This window comes from Nyctibius grandis, chromosome 17 (genome assembly GCF_013368605.1).
Source record: "Nyctibius grandis isolate bNycGra1 chromosome 17, bNycGra1.pri, whole genome shotgun sequence".
In the NCBI taxonomy this organism is placed as follows: Eukaryota; Metazoa; Chordata; class Aves; order Nyctibiiformes; family Nyctibiidae; genus Nyctibius; species Nyctibius grandis.
Window position 1 is genome coordinate 9,268,349 of NC_090674.1, and position 16,337 is coordinate 9,284,685.

General features: G+C 68.3%; 2 protein-coding genes across 3 annotated transcripts; one reads left to right on the plus strand and one right to left on the minus strand.

Moving 5' to 3' along the window:
* The first annotated feature begins 845 nt into the window (after positions 1-845).
* On the plus strand, positions 846-5,138 carry MUC1 (mucin 1, cell surface associated). The gene is made up of 7 exons (XM_068415228.1): positions 846-927; positions 1,606-2,297; positions 2,376-2,449; positions 2,564-2,706; positions 2,975-3,093; positions 3,337-3,483; positions 5,064-5,138. Exons 1-7 carry the CDS (start codon positions 876-878, stop codon positions 5,136-5,138), a joined length of 1,302 nt encoding a protein of 433 aa, XP_068271329.1. The 5' UTR covers positions 846-875.
* A 3,008-nt stretch (positions 5,139-8,146) lies between these two features.
* TRIM46 (tripartite motif containing 46) lies at positions 8,147-16,069 on the minus strand. 2 transcript variants are annotated; one of them, XM_068414647.1, is made up of 10 exons: positions 15,936-16,069; positions 14,137-14,392; positions 13,709-14,052; positions 13,084-13,227; positions 12,400-12,495; positions 12,059-12,312; positions 11,848-11,969; positions 9,869-10,168; positions 8,848-9,145; positions 8,147-8,752 (listed from the first exon to the last, which is right to left on the minus strand). In XM_068414647.1, the coding sequence occupies exons 1-10, from the start codon at positions 15,996-15,998 to the stop codon at positions 8,377-8,379; spliced, it is 2,253 nt and encodes a 750-aa protein (XP_068270748.1). In that variant the 5' UTR covers positions 15,999-16,069; the 3' UTR covers positions 8,147-8,376. The 2 variants fall into 2 exon arrangements, with proteins under 2 accessions (XP_068270748.1, XP_068270749.1); XM_068414648.1 differs by lacking the exon at positions 8,848-9,145 and having other exon boundaries at positions 8,450-8,752.
* Positions 16,070-16,337: the final 268 nt, after the last annotated feature.

Sequence of the window (16,337 nt, forward strand, 5' to 3'; positions counted from 1 at the left end):
GCCCCGAGAGGCCGGTGTGGCCCGGCCGTGCCAGGAGCACGTGTCACCGGGGAGGGCGGGGGAGGCCCTGCGCCCCGACACCGGTGGCACCTGGTACCTCTGGGGGGGAGCGTTGGCATCCGACTGGGCATCAGCCTGGGCCAGGGGCCGTGCCCTGAGTGGGGAGGGGGGTCCTGTGCCCATTGGGGGTCTTGTGCCCCACATGGGGGGCCCTGGGCCCTGGCAGGGAGGTTACTGGGAGGTACTGGGATTTCGTGGGGCCCCACGTGCGTAAGCGGTTGTGGGGGGGTCACCGGTGTTTATTTGCCTGTGGGGCGAGGCGGTGGCCGGCCGGTAATGATTAACCCCGGGGCTGAGCTGCAGGATGAGGCCCCCCCTGAGGGGCTGGGGGGGGCGGGCTGTGTCCCCCCCCATCCTCCCCACCGGGTCCTGGGGGCTGCGGCTCGACCCATGGCGCTGGGCACACGCTGCACCCTACCCCCGCCCGGGGACACCCGGGGACACCCGGCCACCGTCCCTTCCCCGTGCCCCCACCCCAGCCTACGTCCACCCGTGACACGGGGCCGCTGCCAGCGGTGTCCCCCCCGGAGCGGGGTGGGGGGGGAGCGTTGGGGACCCAACCCGGGTGGAGGTTGCCACCGGGACCCCATCTGCGAGGTGTCCCCCCCTGTGCCCTGCGCCAAGTGGGGCGGAGGGGACCCCCCCTCGGCCGGGGCCAGCGGCGGGGTGGGGCGTCCCCACCTGCGCCAGGTGCTCTATAAAGCTCCGGCCGCCGCCGAGCCGCCAGTTCCTGGTCCCCAGCTCGCGGAGCGTGTCACCGGCTAACGGGAGAGCGGCCGCCGCGGAGCCCCGAGAGGCGCCGGGACCCCCCGGGAATGACCCCCATGGCGCTCGCCACCCTCCTGCTGCTGGCGGTGCTGGGCACGGGTGAGGGGCTGCGGCCGGTGGGACCCCGAGCCGGAGGGACGTGGGCGAGCGGGGACGTCACGGGGCAGGGGGACGGGAGCGGGGTCCCCTGCGCTGCTTTCTGAGCGGGGACCGGGGGGACGCCGGAGCCGGTGGCCCTCGGCACCGCGGTGGCAGGGACATCGCCGTCCCTCCTGGGCTGGCCCCGGGGGTGCGGGGTTGTCCCCAGCAAAGACGGGATGTGGGGACTTGGCTGTGGCCCCTCGTAGCCGTGACCGCAAGGGTTGGCCGGGGTCGAGCGCCGGGCTGGGCCGGGCTGTGCCGGAGCAGGCTGTGCCCCGGGCTCAGGTATGCAGGTGTGGCCGGACCCCGGGCTCTCCTCCAGTGCCGCCGGCTCCTGCGGCACCGCAGCCGCCTGCGCTGGCCACTAGCCAGGCCACGCGGGTCCGCGGTGGGGGTACGGGTGCCACCCCACCCTCCCAGCCCAGCGACCTGCACCCAAGGAGGTTTGAGCGGGGTGTTTGAGGGGGTTGTGCCCGAGCCCCCCCCCCACACCATGGTGGGGTCCCCTCAGGAGCGGGGGGGATCTGCCGAGCCGGTGCCAGCCGCGGCGGTGCCACGTGTGCCCAGTGCGAGCCCTGGTCATGGGGTGTTCCTGAAGGCCTCGTCCCGGCCACCAACTCATGGTGTTTCCTCTAGGAACGTGTGACCCAGCCACCATCATGCCCCTCCTGGAGACCACTGTGACCGACACCACCACCACGGAGACGACCACCACCGACACCACCGCCACCACAGAGACGACCGCCGAGACAACCGCCACCCCCCTGGCCCCCGCTCCACCCGTCACCATCCCCAGATGGGCGTTCACCAACGGCACCCAAACCTTCATCCCCTCCCGCACCACGATCTTCCCCCCCGCCACAAACACCACAAACTTCCAACCCGGTAACATCTCCACAACCAACAGCACCGCGGCGCCCATCCCTGCCATCTCCAACGCCAGCAGCAGCAACTGGGACACCCCGTTGGGCACCAACGCAACCGAGGGCAGCTCCACGCGTCCCATCTTCCCCACGGGTGCTCGTGGCGCCATCCTCACCACCTCCAGCGCCAACGGCAACGGGAACAGCAGCACTCGGGTCATCCCCACGTGGAAAAGCTCCGTCGCGGCTCAGGGCAGCACGGCGCCCATGCAGACCCCCATGGCCGTGCTGGGTGGTGGCACCGCTGCCCACCCCGGCAAAGCCACCGCCGTCCTCCCCACCGCCGTCCAGCTTCTCCTCCGTGTCCCTTTGTCCTTCCGCATCCTCAACAGGAGCTTCAACGAGAGCCTGCGCGACCCCGTGTCCGAGGAGTACCGGCGCCTCAGCCGTGCCGTCCTCACCATGGTGAGTGCCGGGGGGGTCCCGCGAAGGGGACGGGGCATCTGCCGGGGAGGTGGCCGTCACCCTTGTCCTTGTCCCCAGTTCGAATACGTCTACGGCTGCGGGAGCTGCGCGGGCAGGGAGATCTACAAGGGCTGCAGCGAGCTGCGGTTCAGGTGAGCGCGGCGGCGGCGTGACAATCCGGGTGTTAACGTGACAGGGGGGGTGACAATCCGGGTGTTAACGTGACAGGGGGGTGACAATCCGGGTGTTAATGTCACCTCTTGCAGCCAGGGCTCGGTGGAGGTACAATCCACCCTCGTGTTCGGCCACGGCGACGCCACCGTCGCCAGCGACGTCGCTGAGCAGCGCTTGAGGGACAGCCTGGACCAGAACGGCTTCGTCATGGACCTGCAGCTCGCCAGCATCCGGAGTGAGCGGGAGCTTGGGGTGGGGGCGCAGGGGCGGCCGGAGCCCCCTGGGGGTGTTTTGGGGGGGGGTCTGCAAGTGCGACCCCATCCCAAGCTCCTCGGCGGGGGCACCAGCTCAGGGCTCGTGGGTTCCCGGTGCCCGCGGTGGAGAGCACTGGGAGGACCCCACGGAGGAGGGCTTGGCCCGGCCCGGGGGTCTCGCGGGGCTCTTTGGCCCCATCAGCCCCCCCGGCTCTGCCCCGCGCCGCAGCCACCGCGCCGGTTCTTTTCCAGGCACCGCGGAGGTGACGTCCCCGGCGCCGGTGCCGGTGGTCCCGGACTGGGCCATTGCTCTGCTGGTCCTGGTCTGCATCCTGCTGCTGCTGAGCATCCTCACCTGCTTCCTCATGGTGAGGCCACTGTCCCCATCCCTGCCCTCACCCACCATCTCTGGTGGCTCCTCTGTCCCCGCCCCAGCTCTGTCCCCACCCACCATCACTGGTGGCCCCTCTGTCCCCATCCCTGTCCTCACCCACCATCACTGGTGGCTTCTCTGTCCCCATCCCCATCCCTGTCCCCACCCGCCATCACTGGTGGCCCCGCTGTCCCCGTCCCCGTGCCGTCAGCCCCCCTGACCCCTCTCCCCACCCCAGACCACCTGCACGTGCCGCCGGAAGAGCCGGGGGGAGCTGGACCTGCTCAGCACCAAGGACTCCTACCACCCCATGGCCGACTACCCCCCGTACCAGAGCCACGGCCGCTACGTGCCACCTGCCAGCAAGCCCAACCCCTACAGCCAGGTGACAACCCAGTGCCACCGTCCCCGGGGCTCCTCACACCCGGCGTCCCCAGGGTGGTGCAGGGGAAGGTGCTTTGGGTGCAGCCGGGGAGCGGGGCAGGTCCCTCGGGTTAATGGCTAACGGAGGCGGGGGGGCAGGGACGGGTGGCCCTGGCCACACGCTGTCCCCTCCCGAGGGGACCGTAACTGTCACGCCTGGATGGAGCAGCGGCGTCGGGCAGTGGCTGGTGCTGGCCGAGCTGGCCCGGCCCTGGGGAGCTGCCTGTGACCTTGGGCGGCTGCTGCCCCTGCCCGGGCTCGGCCACGAGTCTGCGGGGTGGGGGCACCCTGCTGCCAGGGCTGGGGAGTGGGGCTGGGGGGTGAGCCCCGTATCCCGCACCCCATATCCCTCACCCCGTATCCCTCACCCCATATCCCACACCCAGTATCCTGCACCCCATATCCTGCACCTGGGGTTGGGACTGGGGGGCTGATCCCCATATCCCTCACCCCATATCCCGCACCCCATATCCCGTACCTGGAGTTTGGGCTGGGGGCTGATGCCCATATCCTGCACCCCATATCCCACACCCCAAACCCCCACCCCATATCCCGCACCTGGGGTTGGGACTGGGGGCTGATCCCCATATCCCTCACCCCGTATCCCTCACCCCGTATCCCTCACCCCGTATCCCACACCCCACATCCCGTATCCCACACCTGGGCTTGGGGCTGGGGGGGTGATCCCCATATCCCGCACCCCATATCCTGCACCCCACATCCTGCACCCCATATCCCTCACCCCATATCCCTCACCCCGTATCCTGCACCCCGTATCCCTCACCCCATATCCCTCACCCCATATCCCTCACCCCGTATCCCTCACCCCATATCCCTCACCCCATATCCCTCACCCCGTATCCTGCACCCCATATCCCTCACCCCGTATCCCTCACCCCATATCCCTCACCCCATATCCCTCACCCCGTATCCCTCACCCCATATCCCTCACCCCACATCCTGCACCCCGTATCCCTCACCCTGTATCCCACACCCCCTATCCCACACCCCACCCTCTGTAAGCCTCGCCACAGGCGCAGCGCCAGGCCCTGCCCGCACACGCGAGGGGCACGGTTCCCCCCAAGCGCTGTGGGGTTTTTGGGGGGGGGATTGTCGCCGTGCCCCCTGCCCTGTTGCGCTGAGCCCCCCCGTGCCCCGCTGCGGGCGGGGGCCGCCCCAGCCGCCCGGCTCCCTGCGGGCCGCTCGCCCTGTCCAAACACCAGGGGCCTGGGTAAATATTTACCCTCGCTCCTGCCGGGCCGGCTTATCACGCCCGTGAGGAACCCGCCGGGGCCGCTTCGGCTCCTGCACACAGGGTGGGAGGGCCTCGGGGCACCCATGGGTGCTACGGGGGGGCACGGGGCACCCATGGGTGCTCTGGGTGCCTGTGGCTGAGGGGGGCACCTGCCCACCGTGGCATTTTTCGGCTGAGCACCGCGGTGGTGATGGGGTGGGGGGTTCCCATGCTACCCCCCCTGGGTGGGGGATGATTGAGGGGGGGGGTCCCCAACGTGGCTCTGACACCCTGTCACCCCCCCCCAGGTGGCCAGCAGCAACGGCGCGGGGACGGGCACCTTCACCTACACCAACCCCGCCGCCGCCTCCGACAACCTCTGAGGGCAGCTGCTGAGGGGAGGGGGCGGCTGCGGATCCCCCCCAGTTCCCCAGGGGGAGCAGCACCGGCCCCGGGGGCGGATGGTTCTGGAACAGCACAGGATGGAACCGGATGAACAAAGATTTGGAGGGGGGAGGGAGGGTCCCCCCGCACCCTCCCCGGGCGCCCCTGCGCTCGCTTGGCTTTGCAACCCACGCCGTGGGTGGGGGTCTGGGCTCGTCCCCCCTCCTCTGCGCTCGCCCCCGGGGATTCGATTGCTTTTATGTGGTGTTATTTTATATAAATATATATATATGAGGGGTGCCGGCGCCCGGCTCGGCTCAGCGGGGCGGGGGGTGGCAGGGGGCTTGGCAATCACAATAAAAGGATGAGTGCCATCGGGCACCGGTGTCCCCTGGGGCTGCAGTGAGCCCGGTAGGGTGGGTGCCATCGGGCACCGGTGCCCCTGGGGCTGTGGTGAGCCCCCGGGATGGCACCAGTGTCCCGCAGGGCTGCGGTGAGCCCCGGCACACCGTGATGCCCCAGGGGCTTTCCCAGCGCGCCGGGTGCCTCCCGTGGGGCAGTGCCACCCCTTTTGGCTCTGTGGCTGTTGGGACATCCCCAGTGTGGCCACTCAGACATCCCCCGCGTGGCCGTCACCCCCCCCGGTGACCCCGGTTTCGGGGCCGCTCTCATTTCTCGTGCTGGGTAGACCTGGTGTCCGTGCTGGGGTTGTTTGTCATTGTACCTACTGTCACCTGGGTGTCCCCGTCCCCCCCCAAGGTGTGACCTTGTCGTCCCTTGACGCTGTCCCTCTTTGCTCACACCCCACCCGCACTCTCGGTTTCCATCTCAGTGAGCAGACGTGTCTCATTGGACGTAACCAGTTGTCCCCGTGTCTGCGCAAGTGGAACCGAAAGGTGACAACGGGCCCAGCGAGCTGGGGGGTGAGCGTGGTGAGGGTTGGACATGCGACCGTGACACGGTCCCGCTTCCCTCCTGGTCCCCCAAACCCCGAGTCAGCCCCAAAATGGCTTTGGGGGCTGTCAGGGAGCACGGCGGGGCTGGGGGTCACGCCGAGGGGCTGTGGGACACACTGAGGGGCTGTGGGACACCACGAGGGGCTCTGGGGTGTCCCCAGTGGGGCCCACACTGCAGCAGGGCCTGGCCTGCGTGGCACAGGGCTGTGCCGGGACGTGCCGGGGCAGGAGCCCTCGGGCCGGCGGTGCCCTGGGCTGGGGGTGGCCCCCGGGGCTGCGGTTGGGGCCGGGCCGGGCGGGATTTTTTTTTGGCAACCGCTGGCAAAAATATAAAAGGCCGAAGGAAAACAAGGAAACGGCCGTGCCCCAGAGAAACCCCGGGTGAGCTCGGGCCCGGGGCCAGGCGCTGCGCCGGGAGCAGGCCCGGGCGGCCGGTGGGCGCCTCGACCGCGGCACGTGGGCGCCAGGTGGGGGACGTGGCTGCCCGGGGACCCCGAGGTGTGCCGGGGGGTGTCGGGGGGCACGTGAGGGGCTGGGGGGGTGAACCCCGGCGTGGGGCTGGGCAGGGCTGTGTGTGCCCCCCCCGCCCTGGGCAGGGCTCCAGGAACCGAAACGGGCGCCGGGGCTGGGCCCTACAAAGAGCCGCTTGTTCGCAGCCAATGTGGCCTGGCCACCGCAGCCCCACGAGCCCAAACAGAGGTGGCCAGTGGTCCCCGAGCCCAGCCTGGTGGTCCCTGAGCCCAGCCCGGTGGTCCCCAAGCCCATCTTGGCCACCACAGCCCCACTAGTCCCAAACAGAGGTGGCCAGTGGTCCCTGAGCCCAGCCCGGTGGTCCCCAAGCCCAGCTTGGCCACCACAGCCCCACTAGCCCCAAACAGAGGGGGCTGGTGGTCCCCAAGCCCAGCAGTCCCCAAGCCCAGCCTGGCGGTCCCCAAGCCCATCTCGGCCACCGCAGCCCCAGGGGCCCAAACAGAGGGGGCTGGTGGTCCCCAAGCCTGGGCTGGTGGTCCCTGAGCCCAGCCTGGTGGTCCCCAAGCTCGGCTCAGCCACCGCAGCCCCACTAGCCCCGAACAGAGGGGGCTGGTGGTCCAGCCTGGTGAGGGGGCCCAGCCCCATATGTGGCTCCTCCACCTGCCCCATGGGATGTGGGTACCCAAGTCGGGGGTCCAGCCCCTGTTACCCACCCCACGAGGACGCCCCAGCACCCAGCAGCCCCCTGGGCTGGACCAGCCACCCATGGGACCCTCCCCCTAATGCTATAGGGGTCCAGGGGCACCCCGATACCCCGGGACACGTGGCCAGGCAGGGACTGGACACGTCAGCCCCGGGGCAGGACTGGCCCCCGCCAGCCACGGCCCGAGGCCAGCCCAGCCCCACGGCCAGAGGCCAGCCTGGCCCCATGGCCCCACCGATGGGTGCCGCACCCCGGGGAGCGGCCAGCACCCCATGGCACCCAGCGCCGGCGCTCTGGAGGAATCCGGCATCGCAATTTATTGTAGGAAACCATGAAAATACAGCAAATCGTAACAGAACCCGGGAGAAATTACAGCAGCTCGGAGCGATCCCGGCGCGGGGCCGCCGGCACGGGGTCCCCGCGATGGCGACGGTGGCCCCACGATGGTGACGGTGGCCCCACGCGGCGCCGGGTCGGATCCCAACCCCGCAGTGTGACGGGGACCGAGCGCGTCCCTCCGGAGCACGTGCAGGGTAGGGCTGGCCGAGCACGCGTGGGCTCCCGTGGGCACGGGGCAGAGCGGCCAGTGGCGCTCCGCGGTGCCAGGGAGGGGGTGGGGGACACCGAGGTCCCCCAGCCCGCGGCAGGGACCCGGTGGCGGCTGCGCCCGCCCGCGTGAGCCGCGTTGAAATTGAGCCATTTCGAAAACAAACCGTCCCACCTCGCCCCAGCCCAGCCTCCCCCTGCCCTCTCTGTCCCCAAATCCCCCACCCCAGCCGCTCCCCTCCCCGCCATTGTCACCCCCGCTGCCACCTGCCACCCCCCCCCCATGTCCCCGCAGTGCCCCACATCCCGCTCACCACCCCCCTCCCTGGTTCATCTCTAGGGCTGAGCCCTGCCCGCAGCCTTGAGCCGAGGCGAGGGGCAGGAGGGATGGGGAGGGGACGGCAGAGCTGTCCCCATGTCCCCAACCCCCATCCCACCACACAAACGCCTGGGCAGCACCGGGGTCGTCCTCGCTGTGCTCTGCTCACCCCTGTCCCCCCCCCGCCAAGACCCCTGGAGCTCGCCGGGCAATTGGGGCAGGGTGGCACGGCAAGCACGGGCTCAATCCAGCTTGGCGAAGCCCCCGATGGTCACTTTCCGCTCCTGTTTGGTGGCCACGAGCTCCTGGAGGTGCAGGGCACCTCCTCCGATGAAGCAGAAGGCGGGACAGACGGGCCCCGAGCAGTCCACGCCGCATTCCCAGAGCTCCCGGAAGGAAACGGCGTCGTAGAAGCTCACTTTGCCTTGCTCGTAGTCCAGGCAGACGCCGATGCGCGGGGGCAAGGGCACGGTGCAGCCGTTGGGATCGCGGGAGGTGAGCGCCGAGCCGTGCGAGAGCAGGATCTTGCCCATGCCGATGGTGAGGAAGGCGTAGGGAGGCGGCGCCTCCACCGTCGTGTCCTCGGCGCCGCTGTCGTGGCCGCTGTCGGGGTCGTACCTGTGGAAGATGAGTCCGAACACATGAGGGACGCGGTGGCCGGCGTGGTGGCAGGAACCCCCCCAGCACCCACCGAACCCCCGGCCCCCGCTCACCTGGGGCTCACCACGTCCTGCGGCACCTGGAACCACTCCTGGAGTTTGCTCTCCAAGCCCACGCCCACCTTCACCAGGTAGGAACTGGGATCCACGCAACAAGCCCAGTAGCTCTTGCCTTGCGTGATGGCCACGTCGCCGATGACCAAGTCGATAGAAAGGTGACAACTGGTCATCAAACGCTCGGCGGCGAAGAGCATGGGGACGCCGGGGACGCTGCGTACGGCACGTTGGTCCTTGCTGATGGCCAACCGGTCCCGGTTGAAGCCCCAACGGTTGTCCAGGAAGAAATTGAGGACTGCAAGGAGGAGGAAGGTGTGAGCAACCAGCGCAGTGCTCCACGTCGGTGCTCTGAGCCCCCCGGCACCCCTCACAGAACCCCAGAATCAATAGGTTGGAAGAGCCCTCTGGGATCATCGAGTCCAACCGTTGCCCTGACACCACCATGGCAACTAGACCAGGGCACTAAGGGCCATGTCCGGTCTTGTCTTAAACCCCTCCAGAGATGGTGACTCCACCACCTCCCTGGGCAGCCCCTTCCAATGGCTAATGACCCTTGCTGAGAAGAAATGCTTCCTGATGTCCAACCTGACCCTCCCCTGGCCAAGCTTGAGGCTGTGTCCTCTTGTCCTATTGCTGGTTGCCTGAGAGAAGAGGCCGACTCCCACTCTGCTACAACCTCCCTTCAGGTAGTTGTAGACTGCAATAAGGTCACCTCTGAGCCTCCTCTTCTCCAGGCTAAACACCCCCAGCTCCCTCAGCCGTTCCTCGGTGATCAGACCCTCCAGATCCTTCCCCACCTTGGTCGCCCTCCTCTGCACTCGCTCCAACACCTCAACATCTCTCTTGAAGTGCGGGGCCCAGAACTGGACACAGGATTCAAGGTGCGGCCTCACCAGTGCCGAGTACAGAGGGATGATCACTTCCCCAGACCGGCTGGCTACACTATTCCTGATAGAGGCCAGGATGCCACTGGCCACCTTGGCCACCTGGGCACACCGCTGGCTCGTGCCCAGCTCACCTGGGGCGGGCGGCGTGTGGAGGTAGATATCCTCGCTGTACTCCCCGAATCCCGCCTTGTTACAGCCTTTGACCCGCAGCACGTAGACGCTGTCGGTCTCCAGGTACTCCACGAGGGTGCTGGTGCCTCGTACCTCCTCCCGCCGCTGCCACAGCTTCAACCCCTTGGCCTTGGCGTCCGTCTTGCGGTACTCCACCGTGTAGTGCCAAGCGGGCGGCGAGTGCTGCGGTAAGCGCCAGCACAAGAAGATCTGGTCGTAGGCGTAGGTGCGTTGAGTGTCGATGACGGGAGCCTCGGGCGCTGCGGGGTTGGAGGGGGGGCGGGGGGGAAGAGGGTATCGGCAGGTATCAGGCAGCGTCCCCGCCACGGCGGCGGGCAGGGAGGCAGCCGGAGGGGAAGGGATAATCCGGACGGACGCACGGACGTACAACCAGAAGGAGTCTAAAGGGGGGATTGGACTGCGGAGAGATCGTGTGTAGGTAACCAGAGGAGAGTCGGGGAGACAGAGGAGTCGCTGCTGTGGGGCTCTGGGGGGAGCAGAGAGGCTTGAGTGCAAGTGGGGGAGAGGGAGGAGAGAGAGAGAGAGAGAGAGAGAGGATGGAGGGAGGAGGAGGAGGAGGAGATGGGATGGGGGTGGGAAGATGGTGGCAGGGTGGGAAGGAAGGGCGGAGAGATGGCGGGGGGAAGTAGGGCGAGAGGGGGGGGAAATGGGGTGGGGGATGGAAATGGGTGAGAGGGGGAGGGAAATGGGTGAGAGGGGGAGGGAAATGGGGTGAGAGGGGAGGGAAATGGGGTGGGGGAGGGAAGTGGGGTGAGAGGGGGAGGGAAATGGGGTGGGGGGTGGAAATGGGTGAGAGGGGATGGAAATGGGTGAGAGGGGGAGGGAAATGGGGTGGGGGAGGGAAGTGGGGTGAGAGGGGGAGGGAAATGGGGTGGGGGGTGGAAATGGGTGAGAGGGGATGGAAATGGGTGAGAGGGGGAGGGAAATGGGGTGGGGGGTGGAAATGGGTGAGAGGGGATGGAAATGGGTGAGAGGGGGAGGGAAATGGGGCAGGAGGAGGAGGGAAATGGGGTGGGGGGGATGGAAGTGGGGTGAGAGGGGGAGGGAAATGGGGTGGGGGATGGAAGTGGGGTGAGAGGGGAAGGGAAATGGGGTGGGGAGGGGGAGGGAAATGAGGGGGATGGAAATGGGGTGAGAGGGGATGGAAGCGGGGCAGGAGGGGGATGGAAATGGTGTAGAGGGGGTGGAAATAGGGTGAAGAGGGGGACAGAAATGGGGTGATGAAGAGGATGGAAATGGGGCGAGGAGGGGACAGAAATGGGGCGACAAAGGGGATGGAAATAGGGCGAGAGTGGGACAAAAATGGGGCGCGAAGGGGACAGAAATGAAGTGAGAGGAGGACAGAAATGGGGCAAAGAGTGGGGCGAGAGGGGGATGGAAGTGGGGTGAGAGTGGGACAAAAATGGGGCGAGGGGACGGAAATGGGGCACGAAGGGGACGGAAATGGGGCGAGGAGGACGGAGGGCAGGAGGAGCGGGGCGGGGATGGAGGATGGCGGCGGAGGGGGGCGGGCGGGTGGGATGGGACAGAGAGAGCGGGGGGCTCCGGGGCAGGGATGGGACTTGCCTCGGTTACTTCGGTGACGCCTCGGCAGCGGCCGCAGCCTACAAACAAAGAGAGGTAGAAGCTGGTCTGAAAGCGGCCGGCGGGTCCGGCAGGGCCCCGCGGCTCCTGCCCTGCGGCGCGGCACCCTCCGCTCCGTACTCACCCTCCGCCGCTCCTCCTGCCCTCACCTGGCACCGCCAACCCTGCCTGGGCAGGGGCGAGGACGGGGTTTGGGGGGGGTGTTGGGGCCATCCCTGACGGGGAAGCGGGGGGGGGACCGCCGTGGTTGCGGCTGAGCTCCGGTTCCGAGGAGCCCGGAAGGGTTGTGCCTCCGTGCGGGGCACAGCCGGTGCCCGTGCGGCGCTGCCGTTACCTCGGATGAAGGCCAGGTCGGTGAGAAGCTTCAGCTCCCGGCTGACGTCCAGCTGGAAATGGCTGAAGGAGGCGGTGGCGGCGGGACGGAAGCTCTGCAGCGAGTCGGTGGCCCTGAGGATCCTACGGCACACGAGAGAGAACGGGGGGACGTCGGGGTGGCACGTGCCAACCGCCTCCCGGGCACCGGAGGGTGCTGAGGCTGCCGGTACCTGTTGTGCAGCTGCTTGGCGGCCTGGACGAAGCAGGGGTGGTCGGTCTCCTTGAGCACCTCCTGAGCGTAACCCACCATCCCCGAATTTTCCAGCAGGGTTTGGTGCTCCTGGATCTGGGCGCGGAGGCTGGCCAGCCGCTCCCGCTGGCACTCCTCGACGGCGCGCACCAAGGCCGCCCGCTTCTCCTCCAGCACGGCGCACAGCCCCTGGATCAGCTGGCACACCTCCTCCTTGGCCCGCGAGCCGTTCGCCTGCCGAGCGCGGCGCGGTCAGCGCGGGACGGGGAGGGGACCCGCGGGGCGGTGCCACCCCCCGCTTGGGGACAGCCCCGCGCTCACCTCCGTGTGCTTCACCGTCTCCTCCAGCTCGGCGATCTGGGTCTGCACCGTGTCCTGGCTGCTCAGGATGTAGGCGAGGCTCTTGGTGAGCTTCTCCTGCGAGGAGGAGAGGAGATGAGATCACAAAATCAATGAGTTTGGAAGAGCCCTCTGGGCTCATCAAGTCCAACCATTGCCCTGACACCACCATGGCAACTAGACCAGGGCACTAAGGGCCATGTCCAGTCTTTTCTTGAACCCCTCCAGAGATGGTGACTCCACCACCTCCCTGGGCAGCCCCTTCCAATGGCTAATGACCCTTGCTGAGAAGAAATGCTTCCTAATGTCCAACCTGACCCTCCCCTGGCTAAGCTTGAGGCTGTGTCCTCTTGTCCTATCGCTGGTTGCCTGGGAGAAGAGGCCGACTCCCACTCCACTACAACCTCCCTTCAGGTAGTTGTAGACTGCACTAAGGTCACCTCTGAGCCGCCTCTTCTCCAGGCTAAACCCCCCCAGCTCCCTCAGCCGTTCCTTGGAGGTCAGACCCTCCAGACCCTTCACCAGCTTGGTCGCCCTCCTCTGCACTCGTTCCAACACCTCAACATCTTTCTTGGCCCTCATCCGTGCCATAGCTCCACTGGTGTCCCCTCCCCACCCCAAAATCCTCGCCACCGTGTCCCCAGCGCGGCGTCAGCGGGTCTTTACCCTGAGAGCCTGGTAAGCGCTGAGCACCGGCGTGACCTTATGGCTGGTATGAACGCGGCGCACGCGGCAGAGCTGGCACACCAGCCGCTGGCACGTCTTGCAGTAGTGCGTCACCTCCTCCTTGTGCTCTGGGCACATCAACCCCTGCGTGGGGGGACAAGGGAGCCTCATCAGGGCTCTGTGTCCCCCTCTCCGTGGTGTCCCCTCATCCCAGCACCCAAGTGGAGATGGAGGAACCCAACTGGGGTGGGGTCATACCTTGGGGCGGAAGGTGAGGGTGGGAGGCGTGGGTTCATGTTGGGCTTTATGGGTGCCCCAAGGGTGGCAGAGCTTGAAGCAAGGGGACCTCAGCGAGGGTCCGTGTCCCCCCATCCATGGTGTCCCCTCATCCCAGCACCCAAGTGGAGATGGAAGAACGCAACTGGGGTGGGGTCATACCTTGGGGCGGAAGGTGAGGGTGGGGGGTGTAGGCTCGTGTTGAGCTTTTTGGGTGCCCCAAGGGTGAGGGTGGAAGAGCTTGAAGCAAGGGGACCTCATCGGGGCTCCGTGTCCCCCATGTCCATGGTGTCCCCTCATCCCAGCACCCAAGTGGAGATGGAAGAACCCAACTGGGGGGGGGTCATACCTTGGGGCGGAAGGTGAGGGTGGGGGGCGTGGGCTCGTGTTGAGCTTTCTGGGTGCCCCAAGGGTGGTAGAGCTTGAAGCACTCGTTGCAGAAGCTCGACTTGCACTCGGTGCAGCCCTTGGTGGCCTCCAGCTGCGGGGGTTTGCAGAACTGGCACATGATGGCGGCGCTGATGTTGATGGTCTGGCGGTACCGTTCCACCACCCGCTCCAAGGTTAAGTTACGGAAGAGGCCGCCCAAGCCCCGTTCGCCAAGGTCGACGTCCCGTTGGCAAGCGGGGCAAGGGAAGGTGACGGTCTGAGGGTGCACGGTGCCGCGTTTGCGCCCCGGGTAGGTGCCGAAACCTGCGGGAGGGACACGGGGAGGACGTCAGGTGGGGCTCAGCACCCCACAACCACTCGGGCCACCGTCCCCTCCGCTCGTCCCACCTGACTTTAGGAGGCGATCGAGGCGGTCGGGCTTGGGGACGGCTCGGCGGCCCAGGCGGGGGCTGCGGGTGGCCGGGGTGGCGGCGGGCGAGGAGGGCTCGGAGGTGGGGTCGCAGCAGAGGTAGCCGTGCTGCAGGAGGACGTCGCCGGCGCAGACGTGGCAGACGTTGTGGGCGCAGGGCAGCGCCAGCGGCTGCTTGTACATCTCCTTGCACACCGGGCACACCAGCTCCCGCTCCATGTTCTTCATGCTGGTCTGGGGAGAGAGTGGGGAGCGTCACCTGCCGCCGGCGGGACTGGGGACACCGTGGGGACTGGGAACGGGACTGGGGCCACCACGGGGACTGGGGACAGGCACAGGGCCACCATGGGGACCAGGGACAGGACTGAGGCCACCATGGGGACTGGGAACGGGACTGGGGCCACCATGGGGACCGGGGATGGGACCAGGGCCATCACGGGGACCAGGGATGGGACTGAGGCCACCATGGGGACTGGGAACGGGACTGGGGCCACCATGGGGACCGGGGATGGGACCAGGGCCATCACGGGGACCAGGGATGGGACTGGGGACACCACGGGGACTGGGGACACCATGGGGACTGGGAACGGGACTGGGGACACCATGGGGACCGAGAACTGGACTGGGGCCATCACAGGGACCAGGGATGGGACTGGGGACACCGTGGGGACTGGGAATGGGACCAGGGCCACCATGGGTACCGAGGCCACCATGGGGACTGGGACCAGGACTAGGGCCACCAAGGGGACCAGGGATGGGACTGAGGCCACCATGGGGACCAGGGACAGGACCAGGACCACTATGGGAACCGGGGCCACCATGGGGACTGGGAATGGGCACAGGGACACCATGGGGACTGGGAATGGGCACAGGGACATCATTGGGACCGGGGTCACCATGGGGACTGGGGACAGGCCTGGGGCCACCACAGAGACCAGGGCCACCATGGGGACCAAGGATGGGACCAGGGCCACCATGGGGACCGAGGCCACCACGGGGACTGAGGATGGGACTGGGGCCATCATGGGGACCGGGGACGGGGCCAGGGATGGGACTAGGGATGGGGACGGGACTGGGTACAGAGATGGGACTGCGGACGGGGACTGGATCAGAGCTGGGAACACAACCAGGGCCAGGGTCAGCAGCAGGGCCTGGACCAGCACTGGGATCAGGATCAGGCCTAGGACCAGCAGCAGGGCCAGGATCAGGACCAGCACTGGGACCAGCACCAGGATGAGGACCAGGGCTACAACTGGGATGGGGATTGGGGCTGAGGCCAGCACCAGGGCCAGGATCAGGATCAGGCCTGGGACCAGCACCAGGGCCAGGATCAGGACCAGCACTGGGACCAGCACCAGGCTGGGGACTAGGACTGGGATTGGGATCGGGACTGGCACTGGGACGAGCGCCAGGACCAGCACCACGATGAGCACCAGGATCAGGGTCAGGACCAGGATGGGGACCAGGGCCCCTGCCCACGGGGGTGCAGCAGCTCCCGGTGCTCCCGGCGCCGGCGGTGGCTCGGTGCGGGTCGGTACCAGCCGTCCCCGGGGATCCCCCCCCCGGTAGCCCCAGGCCCGGTCGGTCGGGCCGCGGGTCCGAGGCCTCGCCGCGGCCTGTGGGGCCCTCAAGGGCACCCCCCGCCATCCCGCCCGCCCCCGCCATCGGGCCCCGCCGCGTTGCCATGGCGACCCCGGTACCGGGGGAGCGCCCGGCCCTGCCCGGCCGCCCCGCCGTGCTCCCCCCCCCGCCCTTCGCCGCCGCCGCCGGTGCTCACGCTGATGCGGACGAGCGCGTCCATGATGGAGGTAAAGGTCTGCAGGTCCTCGCCTTCGGCCATGGCTCCGCGCCCGCTCGCGGTGCCGGTCCCAGCGGCGGCGGATGCCCCGGTGTGTTGCAGGGAGCGGCGGAGCCGGGGAGAGGGCGGGGGGCGGCGGCGCGCATGCTCGGTGGGACCCGCCCCGGTGGCGGCGGCGGGGGGCGGGCGGCGGGGGGCGGCTGTGGGGGGGCGGCACCGGGAGGCTCCCGCCGCACCCCAGGTCCCCCCACGCCGGGCCCGGTGGGACGGCAGCGTGGCTCGGGGAGCGGCGCCTGGGGTGGAGCCCGGGCGGGCTGAGCGGGGCACCGGGGCCGGGGCTGGGGAGGGGGAGCGGGGGGTCTCCCGGTGCCTCCCGCTGAG

Coding starts and splice junctions, on each gene's coding strand:
- MUC1 (XM_068415228.1), top strand. CDS start 876: ATGACCCCCATGGCGCTCGCCACCCTCCTGCTGCTGGCGGTGCTGGGC. Junction 2,707..2,974: donor GCAGCTCGCCAGCATCCGGA/GTGAGCGGGAGC, acceptor CCGGTTCTTTTC/CAGGCACCGCGGAGGTGACG. Junction 3,094..3,336: donor TCCTCACCTGCTTCCTCATG/GTGAGGCCACTG, acceptor TCCCCACCCCAG/ACCACCTGCACGTGCCGCCG.
- TRIM46 (XM_068414647.1), bottom strand. CDS start 15,998: ATGGCCGAAGGCGAGGACCTGCAGACCTTTACCTCCATCATGGACGCG. Junction 12,313..12,399: donor AGACGGTGAAGCACACGGAG/GTGAGCGCGGGG, acceptor CGCGCTCGGCAG/GCGAACGGCTCGCGGGCCAA. Junction 9,146..9,868: donor CCACACGCCGCCCGCCCCAG/GTGAGCTGGGCA, acceptor TCCTCCTTGCAG/TCCTCAATTTCTTCCTGGAC.